The sequence below is a fragment of the Halyomorpha halys genome, unplaced genomic scaffold (genome assembly GCF_000696795.3).
Source record: "Halyomorpha halys isolate HHAL.00 unplaced genomic scaffold, Hhal_1.1 Scaffold268.1, whole genome shotgun sequence".
NCBI classification, from domain to species: domain Eukaryota; kingdom Metazoa; phylum Arthropoda; class Insecta; order Hemiptera; family Pentatomidae; genus Halyomorpha; species Halyomorpha halys.
In genome coordinates this window covers 1-20,827 of record NW_027112076.1, presented here as the reverse complement: position 1 = coordinate 20,827, position 20,827 = coordinate 1, and the positions used below count along the sequence as shown (strand labels likewise).

The 20,827-nt window shown below is 30.5% G+C and overlaps 1 protein-coding gene and 1 long non-coding RNA gene across 3 annotated transcripts; one reads left to right on the top strand and one right to left on the bottom strand.

The window, feature by feature from the left end:
• The first annotated feature begins 3,497 nt into the window (after positions 1-3,497).
• LOC136796400 (uncharacterized) lies at positions 3,498-4,613 on the top strand. Its single transcript, XR_010844110.1, has 3 exons — positions 3,498-3,650; positions 4,187-4,321; positions 4,401-4,613. It is a non-coding gene; the product is annotated as an uncharacterized lncRNA (long non-coding RNA).
• A 704-nt stretch (positions 4,614-5,317) lies between these two features.
• LOC106680561 (Ca(2+)/calmodulin-responsive adenylate cyclase) lies at positions 5,318-20,551 on the bottom strand (the record flags this gene model as incomplete). 2 transcript variants are annotated; one of them, XM_014420343.2, is given in 6 exon segments in its annotated part: positions 5,318-9,745; positions 11,539-11,867; positions 13,315-13,423; positions 17,996-18,367; positions 18,608-18,750; positions 20,341-20,551. In XM_014420343.2, coding segments are annotated over 6 exon segments (1,300 nt in total), but the record flags the coding sequence as incomplete, so codon positions are not given.
• Between the last annotated feature and the right edge of the window lie 276 nt (positions 20,552-20,827).

Sequence of the window (20,827 nt, the reverse complement as noted above, 5' to 3'; positions counted from 1 at the left end):
AATTTTTAGTCAACTATACATAGAATCATTTTTTTCCATTAACTTTAGAATATAGGAATTTCATAAATTAAACTCTAAGTCATTTTGTCGTGTTAAATATTAAGTAAAAGTAAAATTTAGATTTTATTAGAGGTATTTACACTAATCAGTGACATTTGATTGCATCAGTAAGTATCATGGCTAAATTAAATTATTATTTCAATCAGCTAGAAAATAAATTACGGTTAATATCACTTAGTAAGAAAATGAATGAAATAATTGAATGTACAAAAAATATAATTGTAAATAAATGTACAATAAAACAAAAAAACATTTTTTATTATTTCATTTAATCCATACAGTAAATATTGGCCCAGTCCTTTTTCAATGTGGGAACACAATTCAACTTTAAACAAACAATACATGTAATTTAAAAAAAATAATACATGGCACTTCTGATACATGCATAGGACCAATCATACTACTTTAAAGCATGAACGGTGAGGTTAACATTACAAATTAACATATATACAACAAATTATAATATGAGGTTTCCAGTTGTAAAACATAGTAACTGAAATTTTTCATGAATTGCAAGTTTTGGGTTGATTGGCGTATTAAAAGGTGGATTTCATAAATTGTTGAAAAAATCTTTAGGAAATTTATTTTCTTAAGACAATAATATTGATATGAAGTTATGGTAATTGGCTACTGGTTGAAGGTTAAATATTGTAATTAACAAATAATTTAACATTGGTAAAGTTTTAATTTTTGAAGTAACCCTGTTTTACAACCGAATGCCTTATATTTTCAACATCATTCATAAAATACAAGGATACTATTATATAAGTGTTATATATTCTTTACACAGGATTTTCAGGAGAGTCACAAAATTGTAAACATTCTTTTGGTTCTTAAATTAGAGTTGATGGCTAATAAGGTGGATTATCTACTCACCTCTGATAATCTAGTTTTATTTGTGCCACACTGGTTCATATTAATAACAATATGAAATTTTAGTTATTGAATATTGTTATTCATAGTCAGTACATAATGATATACTGACTATGAATAACAATATGAAATTTTAACATTAACAAAAGATTTTTAGGAAATATATAAATTATAATTAAATATTCAGTACTAATAATGGATTCAAATTAAGAGATTAGAGGTTTACAAGATATCCTCAGATATAATAATGATTTTAAATGACATACATTTCAAATAATTCTATACAACTATAAAAAATTAACAATAACTTTATAAAATTTGTTATATATACAAAATATAGCCTTTATCGCAGAATAAAAAAATAAATAAATTTAGAGAGAAATATAAGTATTAAAAACTGAACAAGACAGCAGATGGTAGCTGTTTCATCGAAAACAATCTTAATATTTCAATATCAAAATATACCTTCTGACAATATATGGTGAAACACTAATAGTTCCTATTTAACTGCAATGTGCAATAATGAGCCATATTTAGGAACTTAAGTGTTTATTAATAATTTACTTCACTTAGAACTGATCTTTCAAGTTCGAATGAGTAGTTATATGAATCTGAGTTGATTCTATTCGAAGCACTATCAAGTTGATTTTTAATTGATTTCAATTGGTACTCACTAACAGGCAAGCTTTTAGTATCCATAGATGAAATTTTGAATGGTATGGAATCCAGAGGATTGACTGGTTTATTAACTGGAGCTGCTGAAGAACTTTGTTGAACATAAGGAGGCCTCTTCTGATACTGCTGACTGTAGTGTGGTTGCTGAGGGCTATAGGCTGGATATGTAGGTGGATAAGGCGCCTGAGTATAGCCATGAGATGAAGCTACCGTAGGATATAGTGGATATGGAGGTCTTGCAGGCTCTTGTGAAGAAGAGACTACATTGAAATCACCTTCAACCACATTAGATACATAAACTTCGGGCTTTGGACTTTTTTTAATAGAACCGAAAAGCCACTCCATTCTCGGAATGATGCGTAAATTCACCCCGATCTATGTGTCACAACAACTTAAAGGAGGCCTACCCAAGATTAGATAAGAACTGATAGTTGAAGGTTATAAATTTAAGACAGCGAGCTCGAAATAGTTAAATAATTTACTTTCCAGTTTCATTAATAAATTCAAGTATCTTAAAGACTTCTTATGGCGTTATACTATGATTAGTATACTACACCCCAATTACGTATTCTTCTTTTTGGTCTTGAAATAATTTTCATTCATCAGAACTGCCCATTCTTCTTACGAAAATTACTCCCCTGCCTTCTATAACCTTGGAAATAGCTCTTTTACTTCAAGAAATACCGGCTAATACTTTAACTAATAATGGTGTTGAGTCCTGACTTCGATTGAAGATGAGAGGTACTCTCCTTCAAAAGACCTCGGCAATGCGTTTATATATAGGTTAGGTAGCTGGAGATGAATTGAGACGATGGGATTTACGGAACTAGCCATGAATCTTCGCAGGATGGAAACTTCACGGAGTATAGAACTAGCCAACGATTTTGGAGGGAATGCCAAGTCCTACAGGAACTAAGTGTGGGAAGTAAACTCCACTCCTTAACTGGGGCTGTCCGTGGCTCAGATGGTTTGGTATAGGTGTTTCGTTCGAATCCAGCCTGGGGGCGTTGACTTTTTTTCATTAAGTGGCGGTCAAATGACGGCAAAAAATGAAAAATTTGACCTCCCACCATGGTTAGAATAGGTTAGTCACCTGTAGATAACTAGGCAAAACATCACCTTCGCTGTGGATTGCCTTAATAAAAAAAAAAAAAAACTTAACTAGCTTTATGGTCGTTAAGGGGGTGGCGAGTCCTAAGGTACTAGCTGTAGGCCCTAAACAAAGGAGGAAAAGGTATAGGATATGAAATAAGAACACATCAGAGAATGTAAAAAAATAGTAAAGAATATACTGGTCTAATGTAAATTAGCTATTTCCCCAGAGGTTCCAAAGAAATGGTACTCTAGGGTAATAAATCTTTTGTTAACGTTTATTTATTGAAATAATATGTTTACAATTACGATAATATTTATATGGTCTGTGACTGAAAACATTAAACTGTTTACTATTAAATTAATAAATCAACATTATATAACATTTTAACAAACATGAGTAGTGCTCCCTGGCAGCGGGTGGAAACGCTTCTGTTCTCTCATTGATAGCATTGCTACATTGGCTTCCCTATGTAAATCTTCGAAAATTTCACTCTGTAGAGAGCTAGCTATAGGTCCTTGCAGGAAGGAAACATCACTCGTCATGGAACGAGTCTGCAGTAACAAAGGGAACTGATTGTAAGTCCTACGAGAACAGCCGTAGGTCGTTACGAAAGGAATAATAGTTATAGGAATGAGAAATGACCCAAAGAAGGCAGAGTGAAATAATAGCCCATTATACGTTTACAACAATAGCATTGGAATGTACTGGTCCACAATGTATATTGTTATTTTTTTCTTACCTCCTGGAACAAAAAGAAATAAGCATTTACAAAAATATACATTAACAAAAATGATATTTACATATACCGGTTATTTGATTATCTTGTTTTGCCGGAATGGAATTATAAGAAAGATTGCCGGGTCCGCTGAAGGCGGTGTCGACAGTGATGGGATGTTTGCCTATTCTTTTTTTTTTCCCCGATTCCTCTAAAACTGAAAATAAACAGGTAATTAGTGAATGCTTTACTGTGAAAAAAGGAATAAATCGTGTTGGGTTATTACCTTTTACTACCTTTGGTATTTTAAGGTTACCTGTAATGTTTATTTATTACTTGTGGAATATCCATTCTAAATGGTACTATTTTTAAAATCGGGCCATTAAAAAAACAGTCAAAAATTATTTCTCTGCAAACACTATTAATAAACATTTATCACAATTAATGTGTTTGCAGAGAAATAATTTTTGACTGTTTTTTTAATGGATAATTAACTAATTAGATATAAATGTTTTGACCTGGGCAGAATAGTCTGAATTAAGTTTTAGAGTTTTTAAATTATATGTTTGCAAAGTGGTGTTGAGTAGATGTCCCTGAAGATGGCCGAATAAAAGAAATAAAGTTTTGAGACTATAATTGGATAGTATTTGAGTTATTTTTTAAAGAATTACCAGTCTCAAGAAAATATTAAGATTATAAATAAATATGATTTATTTCCTTTTTTCACAGTAAAGCACTCACTAATTCACTGTTTCTTTCTGTTTTAGAGGGATCAAAAAAAAAAAAGTCTGAAGGTCAAATCAACATGAGGAGGCCCCTTACTTCTTTCTAGCTAAATTCATATAGAACACACATCAATACAACAGGATAAGTATTTCACGGTATACCTTCAAGTACCATTGGTAAAAAATGGTGATATTTAATTTGAATTATGTAACCATACCTAATGCTACCTATTAATTTAATGTTTTTCTGTTTTAGAGGGATCAGAAAAAAAAGTCTGAAAGTTGGTGAAATTCTGTAATCAAAAGTGAAAACATTTTGGGACCCACTTCAAATACAAAATAAAATAATTTGTTTGTTTGTTAGATGTGCCACAATTCAAAGCAGCAATATCAATATTTTCAAATTGAGTTATTTTTAATTATAAATGAACATCATGGAATGATATCCATTTTTTCAATGAAACAAGCACACCAATATTATATGTTATTCTCTTATAAGAAAAATGATCCTCAAATCGAAAATTTTTAATAACTTTAAGCTACCCCAAATTAAAAGTAATTTTTTATATTTGTATTTGGTGTAAATATTGTTTTATTAGCTTGTTTTTTAAACTTATAAACATTTTAGGGTTAAGTTCAGTTAAAATTTGTTTCTAACCAATTTCTGAAAGACTTTTATCTGACCAACTTACCTAATTACATTTTAGTAAATGTTGGGTATAATAATTTTTTTTTTATGGCTTAAGTCCTCCATTGAGGACCTTTACAGCTGTAGCCTGAGAATGTCCGGATTTGTATTCCTTCTTCATGGCTGCAGGAATAGTACCTTATAGAGCGAAGTTACCATCATTAGAGGACTTAGGGCTGGCACCCATTAGAGAAACTAACATTATCATTTAGAGTCAGATCAAACACAACTCACCTAATGTTGCAAGAATACTTATTTTTGAATTTACATACTTAAGTCATTGTTTCTTTTATTAATATTAAGCACCTTCTCCTGCGTTAATAATTAATTGACAAGATATATCCACGGAGTAAAGGCAGGAAGGCACGGTATATGATATGTATAAATCACTTTACACTATTACTACTACTACTACTATTTACATACTATTATATATATATATTTTTAAATTAAAATAGTAGGAAAAGGAATAAAATAAAATTAGGTTTATAAAAAATAACACAGTTTATTTCAAGTGATAAGTATTTCTGTTGTGTTTGTTGCAACTGTTTCCTAAGTTGAATTTCAGTGTTAAATGGTATATCCTTTCTATAGTTTAAAAGACACAAAAACAGTCTCAAAATATTAAGTTGAAGATTTACATTACGAAACAACAATATACTTAGCATATTCGAAAAACATTTATTCTACATTAACTTTTACCTAATACATATATCGATTTAATCCAATTAGAAGATAAAATTCTGAAGAACAGATCTTTATCGATAATTTTATTAAAAGATTCGACTAATTACTGTTATTGAGAAGAGAGGTATAGTAGTCAGTATTATCGCTAATAGATGCCGTTGGAATCAGTCAAGGTACCATCATTACACTGTAAGCGTTCCATGCTCCTCTTTCGACTATGATATGAATGGACCATGTTTTATCAAATCTTTACAAGTATGATTCTCAAATAAAGAGCAACTTTCAGGTCCCAGTTTTGGACAAAAATACATCTCCAAAACAAAAAAATTTCTGAATGTTCCTAGGTTAATTCTTAACTGTAAATATTATCAAACAATACTTGAAGACAAAGTCTACTAATAAAATTTTGATTTGGAATTTTCGCTCCCATTTTCTTTTAAAAAATATCCCACTACAGTGAAGCCATTAATATCTTAAGACAATGGTAAAATAAATTTTAGAAAATTATTTACAATTGAATTATGGTCCAATTATTAATTTTAAGACCTTATTTCATAAGGATATGACAATTAACCATAGTAAAATATATGGAAAAACAAAGCAAAAGGACATTCACTGTAACAAACAATGGTAATTAAAAATGTATAACCAACTTTACTAAGAACGTTGTGCAGTTTTGTAAATAGATTTAAAATGAATTGATCTTTAATCTATAATATGTTCCAATTAAATAAATATTCAGTGTTGAAGCCGACATTTCATAGTGTATAAATTACGTAATTAAAGATTTATTCATAATATATAAGATACTTTTTTTTAAACTTAAATATATATAAAATAAGCACCGTTTATACATAATTGTTAGATAATTTTAAAAAAAATTAAGCAAAAGGATATTCACTGTCTCAAGCCACGGTAATGGTAATTCAAAATGTACCCTGTTATTTTTCTTTCTGGCCTGAATTTATGAAAGGAATTAGAGTGAGTTGGCGGACAATTTTACGTTTAAAATTCAAGGTCTTTAAATAGAGGTTTTTTTATTCCATAACAATGATTTTTTTTTATAAGGTTTATTTTAAAATATCCTACAAATTGTGACATGATAAAAAAACTAAATGAAATAATTTTTGTAAAGTTGGACCTTGGACCTGAATGCAGTAAAAAATAAATCCCAAAAGATATATAAAATAAAGTTAAGATAAATTTGAATGTAAAAATCTTACAATGGGGCAGCCATGACAGTGAGAACAACTGTGCTCATGGAAAGCAGAACAGCAGTAAAATATTGTAATATAATTGATTCATCATGTCTACAAAAAAAAATAAATAAAATAATTGTTTCCATAGAACATAGAGATTGTATTATAAACAAGATGAATGAATAGCGATCATAAAAACCACTTTATTGAAGTTGGACTTGATAATTGCTCATTGTTTGAGAATCAGTCATAGATCGTAATAACTTAAAATTAATTATATCTTAAAATACAAACCATGAATTGATAATATAAGAAATAATTTTTAGTTATAATCTATACTGTTATAATTTGTGTTATAGCATCTAAAATTTTTCTTTTTTAAGTTAACAGGAAAAGAATATATTCAACAAATAATTTATATATCTTAGTTTACAAGTAAGTTATATTCCTTAAAAGTGAATTATATCTAACAAAGGGTAACAGAGAAATTGGTAAAATAGGTTTTTATAACTGAATAAAATAATAAGTACAAATAAAAATAAATTCAGTTTAGTAATTGGTCTCAAAAAATTTATAAATGAAACGGGATTAATCATTGCATTTGGCACCATTTCTTTTTTTGTTCAGTAAATTTTTAAATTTACTGAGAACGAAAACGTTGTGTATCCTAATTTTGTAAATAGATTTAAAACTAATAGATCTTTAGTCCATAATATGCTCAAATTATATAAATCAGTGTTTAAGCCGATATTTTCATAGTGTATAAATTATTTAAATAAAGGTCCATTCATAATATACAAGATTTTTTTTTTTAAACTTGACCACAAAATAAAAAAAAAAAAAGGGACACTTAGATTTATAATTTAAAAAAAAATATTCATAAAATAAGAACTGTTTATACGTAATAATTATTGGAAAATTAAAACAAAAAAAAACTGAATTCTGGAAAATAAAACCAAAACCCACTGATGATAGTGTATAATATGCAATGTGTCTACACCTCGATTCTAGTTCCAAGAGTAAGTTCTGGAAAAATTAAAACCACAACATTTGAAAGAGTCAAGAGTTAGAAATATATTAAAGTAAGCTTACTTAATTTTTTAAATAATTACAAAAATTAGGCCTTTCAAAAATAACAACAACAAAGAATGCTGTTTTTTTAAAGAATATCTAAGCACCCATTATTTTTGTGGCCAAGTATCTACAAAATAACAGTCAATGAGCCATTTAATGAAAATAATGTAACTAAACAAATCTATAAATTAATAATAAAATTCTATTCCTGCTTAATATCAATTAAATCTGTGATACTTGTGTAGATGGTGGTCAACTGCTAGCGCTGATGGAGGTGGTTATTAGAAACATAGCACCATAATCTTATCAATTCTATGTGCCATTATTTGTGTTGTGATTTTAGTGGTTTATATTTTTTTAGTTGTTTGCTGTTTCTGAATTTGTTTTTTTTATTTCTTATGACTAATCTTCTTTTTCTTACTTCAGAGAATTTATACGAATTTAGGCCTTAACCTTATACAGAAAAGGATCAGTTAGACATTTGTTTGTCTCATGAAAAATATGTTGTCTAATTAAAGCAATAATAATTTTATAAAAAATTAAAACACAAACATTATGGAGGTTATAACCTGAATTGTTATTATTACAGCTTTAATTAGATAGAAATAAATAAGTTCCCAATGGATCTTTTTCAGTTTCCAGTCTAAATTTGAATAAATACAAACCAGTTTAAAATGACAAGTTGATTTTTAAAATATTTAAAGACCAGAAAATAAATACCCATTATTAAGAAAAATAAAATAGGCCTCATCGTTATTTCTCATAACCGCCACTAACAATGCTTGAGGCTGAAAATCTTCTACACAAGTACCAAATCTTTTAATAATTCATAATCAGCTCGGAGTTATAAATCAATTTTGTTAATGCAGCATTAACGCTTACCAACACAGCTGATTACAAATGATTGCACAGTCTTCCTAACATGGTTAAAACAGAATATACATGCTCAATTCATTTATTTTTCATAAATACATTTTAATAATGTGACTGCATATATATATATTTCTCATATATACGTAAATAACATAACTCATATAATCTACAAAATCTGTGCATTTATATTACAAATCCAATTTTAATCATATGCCTATAATACATTTCAAATTAACGCAGTAACGCGTTTATATAATATTTTATTTTCTAACAATATGAACAACACTCATCAAGGCCTGTTCTCTGAGCAACTCTAAATTCTCTCTTTAAATATAATTTCATATAAATATATATTTACACGGTACGATAATAAACTCATATGTACACAATAAAAGCACCAATATAAAATATTAAATATAGTAACTAATTCGATAAAACCATTGTTATTTAAATACAACAAATATTGCAAAAAAGATTATTTTAAAAATAAATAGAGCAGTCGATAGGAGTGCGTAATAAGTAGCCAATTTAAGTACCGATTATTTTAAACAATTTGTGACACTTTTGTTAAAAAGCTTTTACGATTAACGACGGGGTAGCAAATTCGATGTAGTAAATAAGTAATATTAAATTCTATTATGGATAATTAACTTATAGGCCTTCTTTAATTTAATAAAGTTAGTAATTATCCATAACTAAATGTCCTTTCCTCGATTTGAACAAGAGGCAAGGTACGAAGGAGAAAATTCTTGAAGAGGAAGGTTTAATTTTTTATTACACACAATAAATTATCCTGTCATAAAAATTTGATTTAAAAGTGCTCCTCTGAGCGAAAGTTTAACCAATATTCAACTACAGCTTAACAGTTTAACCACTGTTAAACCATAAATTAGTCACTAGCGAAACAGTCGTCTATATCGGTTATTATTATATTCCAACATTAGCTAGAGATCCGAATCGGTTTCTGTCAATTCGGGCTGTCCGAAGTTCCTTGTGATGCTCTCTGACATACTGCGTATGTTGGCGAGATTTGACATATCAGTAGAAGCATCCCTGGCTCGTCGGTTGAAATTGTTAAACCTGAAACAATAAAGTGACTTTTGATGTTTCTAATTTGAATAGTAAATATATTAAAGTTTCATAAGACATGGACATGGATGAAATTAATACATCATTACAAATTAAAAAAATTTAATCAGAACCAACTTTTTTTATTTGAGCGAGATTGTCATGTTTAATTTTTCACTGGGAAAAAGAATTTCAAAATTTTGTTTTTCCTTTTTTTCCTCGAAAATCATCCATTCAAACACATTTCTCTGAGAAAAAATTACTCTTTCTTTTTTAACTTCTGTAACTAAAAATAGAGAAGATGACCATCTTCAACCGATCAACCGACCGGTGGTGCGGTCAGCAAAGATACATAAATTAAACTTATTCATTTGTGCCAATGTTTCAACCTGAATTTCAGGGCTGATAAAAAACTAAAGGAGATAAGAACCTTAATTCTAAGAAAAATAATAACAAACAAACTTGGAAATAAACATAACAATTATTAACATAGATAGTAGTTAATATTAATAGGAATAAAATATAATAATGATTAAAAAAATGAACGAAAAAGTAAATAAAGTTTCAAGTAAATAAAGAAATAAACATAATGAAGGGTGCAGAAGAAAATGTAAATGAGTAATTGAATTAACATAATAAAATATGGAAGTAATGTTTAAGAAATAATGTTAATAATTTAAATCAACATAATGAAATGTTGATGTTGAAATATTATATTTTATCTTCTATTAATATAAAATAATGTATATACTTATTTTACTGGGTATATTTCTAAGTTTGTTTGCTATTATTTTATTTTTGTTTCTCTGAATTGAGGTTGAAATGCCGGTACAAATGAGTATGTTTTATTTATTTGAGTATCTTTGCTGACCGCACCCCCGACCATTTTCTCCTCCGATATATATTATATTTGTATGCAATGCTTATTGAAAAATATTTAATTGTTAATTTAATTAGTCATGATTTGAATAAAATAAGCCCACAAAAGTTACAATGAGACACAAACGTAACTAAAATCTTAAAATATCAAAATATTTAAAAGATCAAAGATGTTCCATCAGACTAAAAACTTCAACTAAAAGTTTTTACTGAAATATAATACATTATTTAAAGATGGGCGAATGTAGTATCCTCTGGCAGCGAGAAGTGCAGATTGGACCAACAACGTGCGTAGGACAGAGCCAATTAGCGGAGACCTGGGCTCAGTACTGGGCTGTAGTTCCAGCTACATACGTATTTAAAGACATATTTTCTTGGTTAAATTCAATGAATATCTAATAATTTATCAAACAATAAGAAACGTAACATTTATGGCCCATTTCCACGTGACGGATATACAGTATAATCTCGGTAACCGAAACTATTTTTGAGATTCAAATTTTATGCCAGTTACTGGAGTGTCCGGGGTACCAAAGTTCAAATTACTGAGATTACACAGTATATTGCTCAAGTAATGTCACAACAAAGAGAAACTATGACAGAGCTTGTCAACACACTGATAGTGAACCTAACCTTGCTGACAGTTCAACTTGAATGAATCATAAGTGAATATAACTGAATAAATCATAAGTGAATATAACTGTCACATAAAGGAAATAACAAATACAAAATCTACATGTTTATTGATAGTACTACCAATTATCAAGGAAATCACAATAGTATAACAGCACTGTCATTGCAGAAAATGTCATAGTTTCAGAATGGTAGCAGCTGTCATCAACACTATCACTGTCACAGTGGAAACTGGACTTGATTGTTTTCACATGTTATATTAAATGTCATTTAACATTAAAGGTGTTCCTTACCTAGGATAGGCTGGATGACAAGTGTCTGAGTCGTAGAGATGAGAGAGACTGTCAAGGGACAGACCAGCATCACTGTCTTGAAGTCGAGATGACGCACGAGAGGAGAGAGACGTGTTGTCGCCATCATCCTGACAGCCTGCCTCAAAAACTGAGTTAACATCGGAGAGGGCACCTTCTGCGTCTGTCAACCCATGTTCATGCAGAACGCTGATGTTCTCCAGAGCAGGATCATCAGTAGTGTACCCAGTGCTCTCCCGGTCAGCCAAAAGGGGCTCGCTAGCAGCCTCTTCCTCGCTCCACTCAGATTCATATCTCACACCTTCCTCCTCCTGAAACAAACCAACATGAATTGTTAACGCCAAGTTTAATAATTAATTTGTGTATAGTACTCAATTAATAAACTAAAAAGTATAGGGTGTTTTTTTGAGCCTGATAGAACTTGAAATTGTAAAAAATAACACAAAAAATTAAATTGTAATCAAAATTTTTTGTTTATTCGAAAGATCAATACGTGACATTAACATTTGAAAATGATTTCGGGCATATGGGCACCGCGGCTGTTCTTGACGAAGCGCATTCTGGACGTCCAATTTTGGCCGTATGTCACGAATAACACGAACAATGCTGGCCTCCAAGGCGTCAATTGTTGCTGGTTTATCAGCATAAACCAGTGACTTCACGTAGCCCCACAGGAAATAATCGAGAGGTGTCAAATCGCACGACCATATGCGGCAATTTTGCTTATTAACAAACCCGTTAAGCCAAAAATGCGCCTCATCGCTGAACACAATTTTACAGAATGCGCTTCGTCAAGAACAGCCGCGGTGCCCATATGCCCGAAATCATTTTCAAATGTTAATGTCACGTATTGATCTTTCGAATAAAAAAAAAATTTTGATTACAATTTAATTTTTTGTGTTATTTTTTACAATTTCAAGTTCTATCGGGCTCAAAAAAACACCCTATATTAGTATTTAATTTATTTTTGTTTGTATTATTTTCTTTAGAAGTTATGTTTATTTTAGTTTAATTAAATTAGTCGCCATTATAAGTCATTACTAGTCCTGTCTGCATTTAGTGTTTATGTGGACATTATGATTATTGGTTGTGGTTATTACAGTTTATTATGTAGACCCTGTCTGCGTGTTAGTTGGGCCAGTATGGTTTGAATACATTTTAATTTTTAATTGTGATCGTTATAATCAACAACCCCCAGACCTCTTCTGAGTTCGTACAGTGCAGTGTGGCCATTTTGATGTTAATGCATCATGGCTGTTAGCTGTGATTAATATAATACAGTTCACTGCATTTGATGAGTACAATTGTGGTGATTAATCAAAATATGACTATAACTGTTATAACAAATGTTAGTAAGCACTGAACCAACGAGTAAACGTACAAGGAGTAGACTGAAACATAGGTGGGAGGATTGTGTTAAAACTGATTTAGTAGATTTGGGTTTGAAGGGGTGTCATTGGGCAGATGTATTTAGAGAACTTTTCATGTTATTGGCATCAAACCTTCAGATTTGCTAAGCCTTTATGATTATTATAATTATCAGGTAAGGTTACAATTAGAAAATGCATGATTTATAATTTTTTTTTGTAATGATATTGATATTTAAAAACATAACTGATGTAATTAATTTAACGCCCTATTAATAAATATAATTATAACTATCTCAATATTTTACAGATATTTTCTTACATATTCTTAATTAAATATACTTTTGGTGATACTGCATTACAACAATCCTATCTAAAACTTGAAACTAACCTCGGCTTGGACTTGGGCTGCTATTCTCTGCTCTTCTGCTTCAAATTGTTCACCCTCTCTAAGCTCCTCCTCTCTGTTCCGAACCTTCTCACCCTCCATTTCATCATCACTATATAAAAATAAAAATAAAAGGAATTAAATTCAAATTATTTATTTATACATATTTTTTTATTAACATTGGCACTTTATATTTTTGAATATTGTAAATTAAACTTCATTAGAACATGATAAATATATATCCAACAGTTTTTTCTAGATGAACCTTCCCACTCAGTATGAGATTTTAGGAGGATGAAAAATGAAAATGAAATTCTCTAACACAACAAACAATGGTACAAGGTGATTTTTCAAAAATCATGCTCAACCACCAGATTTTTCCCCAATGGGGCATCTGTAGCTCAGGGATTTGAGGTGTAGGTCTTTGTAACCTGGGAACTGCAGGCGCTAGTTTGAATCCGTATAACCGCAAATTTTGACTTTCTTTAGTTATATATTTATCGTTTATACTTGCCCACACTCAGCAGTGAAGGGGGTGAGCTAAAGGAAAAAAATATATATAATCACAAAAGGAAAAAAAGAAACAAAACAATAAAGAATAAATTGCTCCATAGGCGCCAGGTTATTTTTTCTCACTTGGAAATAACGAAAACCCCGAAACAATATAACTACAATATACCCCTATATAAACAATTGTCAAATTACGACCACTAAACCAATCTAAAACCAATTTAACCATATTTAAAACAATTCTCAGGCCACTGCCGATGTACGGCTGTGAAGTCTGGGGAGCGGCATCCTTCATGAAAAGGAAAAAAACTACAATGTTTTCAAAATAAAGTCCTAAGAATCGCAGTTAATGCTCCTTGGTTCATAAGAATTAGACAATTGCATCGTGAATTACAAGTGGAGTCAATAGAGGATTATATAAAAAAACGGTTTATGAAGTTCCACTCCCAGTTGACGACAGTTGAAGGAGCAGTGACCTACAACCTGGGAAACCCAACCTCAACCCGAAGACTGCAGCCCAGACTGCTACTGTAATGCTGAATTGGAAATCTCTGGAGTAAATCCTTGCTCCAGTATTTTTAACGGTTGATTCAGCTGATCCGTCCGTATAAATGTGAAGCCAATTCTGAGGAAGGTACTTTTGAGATATTGCTATTTATATAAGTGCATACATAGATTCTCTAATCTTTAATATAAGTGAAACTATTTAATAAACATATTAATTCTTAATCAAGAAAATAATAATAATTTTTATTTTATGTTTTATGTTAGATTAGGATTCCTTTTGGGTTCTGGTTAGGTACGTCTATTGGATAGAAAAATGGAAAAGGATGGTTGTAAAAAGGTACAAAACGAAAATAAAGGATAAATGTTAAAATAAATGTAAATATAACTTGGAAATAAAAATAAAAAAATTACAGGCAACATAAAATTAATCAAAATAAGAATAAATAAAATAAAATAAAGCAAAACAAGAAAAAGGCAAATCCTTATTAGGCCATCTCTATCGTGTGGCATCATGGAAAAAGTCTCCAATGGAATTCCAATCAGCCTGAATTATTAAGTGGCTAGCTGACATCTGATAAAGATTTTATCTCTTTAATCAGGTTATAAGTATTTAATTGATAATTTTAAAAAATGAACAATTAGAAAAAACTTTTGTTTGGATTTGCCTTTCAAATATTTTGCAATCATATCATATTCTTTAGGCTTTCTGCTAAGAAATAATTAATGGTCAGATTTATATTTAAATAATTCTGCCTTGGCTTAGTCCGTCAGTTTGTCTCTCTGTAATCCTACAATGGTGTAAGAAATCAGATAAGCTTCTTTTAGGATCAGCCTACTGGTATTGGATTTCACTTGTAATTTGTATTTTTTTTTGTAATATAATTTATTAATATCGAGTATTTTTATACCTTTCTTGTTCTTCATTCACCAAGCAATGAGTATAATTTCCTAATTTTGTTTTTATTGTATAGAGCAGTGGTTCCTAAAGTGCGCACCAGAGCGCCGCGAAATATTCAACAAAACAATTCGGGAATTATCTTAGAATTTCCAATTCTCGAATTTTTGCGTCAACAATCGTGTATGCCGACGAAATTCCATGAATTTAGCAACTTTCGAGTATTTCATTGTTTTCTTTTCAATTCGCATTTTCTGAAATGGCTAGTGCGCAAGCATGGCTTTTCCACCCATGCTTTGGTAACTAAATAGTAAGTATCTGTTAATTTTTTGCTGTTAAATGGGTAATTACTTTTAAAAAGGACAGTTTTCCAATTTTTCAAGAAAGTAAAAAATTAGATTGGGAACCTCTGGTATAGAGTATTCAAATAACTAAATAAACTTGTATCGCTACAATCCAAGAAAGACCTAGTGTTCAGTATTCGGTAAGAAAGTACTGTTTATTAACCAACTGTTGATTACAAATTTTTTGCTGTTAAATTGGTAATCACTTTTAAAAAGGACAGTTTTCCAATTTTTCAAGAAAGTAAAAAATTTAGAAAAGAAATCTGATGTATTAAGAGCCCTGTGGAAAAAATCTGATTATTTAGGGAACCGCAAACCGAAAAAGATTGGAAACCTCTGGTATAGAGTATTCAAAAAACTAAATAAACCTGTATCGCTACAATCCATGAAAGACCTAGTATTCAGCATTCGGTAAGAAAGTACTGTTTATTAAAAACTGTTGATTAAACAAACAGATGATGGAATAAACATTCACCTCTAACTACCAAGGTTATGTTTAATTATTTATAGTTTTTTATATTCTCTAGCATGAAATACTATCTAAAGGCTACATACCTCTACTCTAATTACAATTTTACTAAACAACTAATACCAAACTATAGTAGAAATAATAACAAGTGTAATTGAATGAGCTCCTATGTATGTAGAATAATATTACATTTTAATACTCATAATACATAGAGAGGGCATCATTTTGTAAAAATATTCGTTGTGATCGATATGATTTATTTATAACAGACAGCCTCAAGAATAATTTTCATTGAAATAAATACAAAACAAAAATAAAATAAAATAAAAATACTGCACTCTGATCATTTCCTAATTAGAAGATAGAAATGCTAAAACGACAAGAATGTTGGATGTTGGTTGACGATGATAGACAAATCTAAAGAACATTAATCATGAATTAGTCAAAGTGTTTATAAAACACAAAATTTATAGTATTTTTCCTAGTCTTTGACCCACAATATGAGGCGTCAACAAAGATATGAGCAAAAAGAATAAAAACTTAAAGATAATATACAAACTGAGTTCTATGAATAAATAAAAACTGTTAGTCCAAATATTTCTGATGTAATAAAAGAAAAATACTAACTCCTTCATAAAATTGTTTTTTTTTTCCCCTTCTATTAAAGTACATCAAGTCGAAAAGGCAAAACATTGGTTTGCATTAAATATTTGAATCATTAATGGATTTTTTTTTTTTTTACTGACCCTAAGGACTATCTTTCTTTTATATATTACACATACTCAATCAACAATATTACAATTTTTAAAAAATGTTTTTAATGAAAACTGCAAGAAAAATGGTAGGAATATAGAAAAAAAATTTATACCATCAGAAGAGATACTTATCTAATAAAACCTTAATTCAGATATAAATTACCAACTGTTTGATGTGACAGTAATTTCACTGCCACTTAGTATCTGTGAGCTCATTTATAGGTTATCTGCCATGTGATAGACACCAATGTAATTATTTTGTTGATTAAAATAAGTTTTAATAAAAACATTAATCACTAATTAAAGGGCCTCAAGTGACAGTAACTTGACTACCATCATAGATACTGATGTTTTCATACTAGACTTGATAGAGCAACTCTTATGACACAACAGTAAATGTTATCGTGATTATAATGGTCATACAGTTTATAATATTCAATAATTTTTTATCAAGTGGTCTTTTAAAATAAAAACTACTCCGTTTTCTCTTAATTTAAAAAATAAAAATTATGTTGTAACTGTTAATTTGAAATTTATTGAAAACAATTAATAATAGTTTCGAGTTCTGCTGATAGAGGATATACAATGGTATCTAGAGGCAAGAATGACTTCAGGTGAGAGGAACCCTCACCTTCCTTTAGTTCAATTTTAAGTGACTGAAGAGGTGTCCAAAACTATAAAGTTGCTCTGGATTGAATAAAATTCATCCCCATTTCAATGGGGTTTTTTTCTAACTAGAAAACAACTCTAAATACTGAATTTTGGCTCATTTTATCAAAACTGGGCTGCTAAAGCTTTCAAAATGGAATGGTAAAAAATGTATACCAGCCATCAAGGAAACCTCTGAAACCTTGTTTTAGGGATTAAGAAATTGATACAAGACGCACTCCTACCATTCTCTGATGACTTTGATATAGTGCAATAGTCTATCTCAGGAAAAATAAGAAAAGAACAATCCCATTAGATAATAAAGTAAACTTCTAGTTTATTTCAGAGAATAGGTTCGCATTATTAATGATTAGACAATACAACTTTCTAATCAATAATAGAAATGAAATTTAGGGCAACATAACTTGATCCTCAATTCGAATATTCCTCATTAATCACTGAATATCAGAAATGTATAAAGATTTGCTGTTGACTGAAGACATGGAGACCAGAGCGCAGTAAAAGAGGAGATTGATATAGGACAGACAGGACTCACGTAATGCCGAGGAGGGACTGTTGGTTGTGAGCGAGAGAGATGATTCGGGCCACAGAGGCCATCCTATCCTGATGACCAGCGTACCTGGCACCATGGCCTGAAGGGGGCTCCCCGAGCAGCCGTCTGATCCTTCGTTCGAACTCCTCTTCCTGGTCTAACTTCAGTTCAGTCTGACTGGAGCTGTCCTTTTTGCCAGAGCTATCACTCTTATTGTCCAGAGAGCCACCATTGTTACTATTCTGCTTGCCTCCGGTCTGTTGGCGCCTGTTTCCTTCTATAGCCTTATCTGAACCTGTCTTCCTCGAACTTGAGCTGCTGCCAGTTTTGAAGACTCGAGGTGATTCTCTCACTTTAGAACTGCGACCACTTCCCCTGTAAGCCAAAATATTATTGGTCATGATTGCTAAAATATCGGGTACAGAATATACAAATAAAGAAAAAAAAAATTGTTTATTAAGATTATAGCTTTGTCAATAGTAAGTTTAAAACTATACTTATGAAATATAATCCTTTATCCTTTTAGACCAAGCTTACTGTTCTTAGCTTGAGGATGATTGAAATATAAGCATAGTTGAATGGTAGTAAACCATCTAAAAACAAATAAATACATACCTAGAATTGTTGTTTCCATTTTTGGCAGGAGAGAAGGATCGCGACGAAGGCAAGCTCTCTTGGTTATTGTTGGTGAGGAAGCATGGAGGTATATAGTCATGAGATGCACGAGGTGAGCCCTCGGGAGAAGAGCACGGATTGACCTACAGAAGAGGGAAATAATTGTTACTTCAAATATTATTCTAAATATTTGATATTTCATAATAATATTAGGTAAATTTGTTATTCAAGTTGTAATATTGTTATTTAAATACGAATAAAAGGTTCAATCACAATGCAACAAAATTATTTTTAATTATTGGGCGCCAAAATTATTTAAAGTTGAATTATATAGGAAATAGAAAAAATGATAAAAGATATTTCAAACATTGTTTTTTTTTTTTGTTTGTTTTTTTCACATACTTACTGAATCCTTCATCATGAAAAGTAATAAAAACAAAACTATCATTAATATATATCGACAGGATATCTGAAATTACCAAAATAAATCTGTCATACAATAAGATTAATAAATTATCAAACCATAAGATAATCTAATAATCAGAGCACAATTGACTACAATACTTATATCTGTAGCATGAGGTCAATAGTGGTTCTAAGGACAATAGTTTGGCTCTTGGATAATATGTGTTTTTTAACCTTCGTAAGATATTACATTTTCGGTTCTTGAAAAAATGATTACTTTAAAAACAAAACTGTTTAGGCCAAATCACAAAGAAAGAGGACATGTCAGGAGATGATTAGGGGTGTGGTCAGTGAAGAACACAAATAAGTAAAAACTTATTCATTAGTGCCAAACTTTTGGCCAGAATTTTAAGCTTTTAAGATCTTGACCAAGCAGCCACGATGAAGACTTGAAATTCTGGCTGAAACATTGGTACTATTAAATATGTCTTTACTTATTTTATGTTCTTCACTCACCGCATCCCCAACCAGCTTCTCCTCATATCCACAGTCAATTATCTACTCATCATTACAAAGACAATATTTATTGAATTTTTCAAATTTATTACACAAATACCAACATATGGAATTTTGCCTAAAAATAATTTTGAAAATGAACAAAACATTTCTAAAGAAATTTTGACATTCAACTTGTAAAAGAAACCATAGTATTCTTTATAGATCCCCTAAAAAGAAAAGACAAAAAGATTTTATCTATATGAAATTGAAATAGCAGCTTTTGAAATACAATCTCTAGACTTGGCTAATAAAATTTGTATGAATCAAAATTTATATTTCTTGCTAATATAACTGGGAATCAAGAAAAATACACTTTCCTTCAAATAAGATACTCACTGCTATCAAAAATTTACAAAATACAGACAACATTATCTTCAATCCCTGGAAGAACTTGCTGGATTCCAAACAAGTTGAAAAAGTTTGCATTTGGTGTTCTCAGTATCTTTAGCTGATAAACTGTTTGAACAAACATTTGCTAGCATGAACATTATTAAAAATGAATTGAGAAACCATGTAACCGATGAGAACTTGAATTCTATAAAATTTCTTAAGGAAATATGCACATTGTTCTTCTTAAATTAAAATGCTTACTACTTACATGTGAATTATATATTACTTACAAAAATTTATATATGATCATGTATTGGTTATTTAATAAATTTTATTAAAAAAATTATTTATTGAAATATGACAAAGGGTTTTATAAATTTTTCCCAACACTATTTAGGGTGAAATTACCTTTCAAGATTAAAAAGTTTGTCAAAGCTCACCTGAATATCCGAAGGGAAGAGGTATTGCCTGGTGTCTGCATGGTGATGGAGTGGTGGGGAGGGAGAAGGCGAGGCATCAGTTGTCTTGCTGTAGCTCTCGTCACTGGAAGACAGCGATGGGGACCCTCCTCCAGGCGGTTCCCAAGCTCCACGGCCTGTAGGGGGTCTCGGGAGTGGCTTCATCGGCGGCCGTGGCCATGGTGGGGTATACCTGCAATTGCGTCTCATCGCACTTTAAACACAGCAAAAGGAGACTGCAGTATAGTTTTCTGACTATCATTCAATATGGTGAGATGAAAATATAGTAAGGTATAGTCATAGAGATAGGACTGGGTTATGATTCATGATTTATATTTCATCTTAGGTTTTACGATCCATGGTTAACAAATACTAAAATATATATATTGTAATATGCTCTTTTTTAGTGAATAGTATATTTTGATGTTTAAAGGGTTTTGATATGTTTTATTTTATGTATAATTTTAAT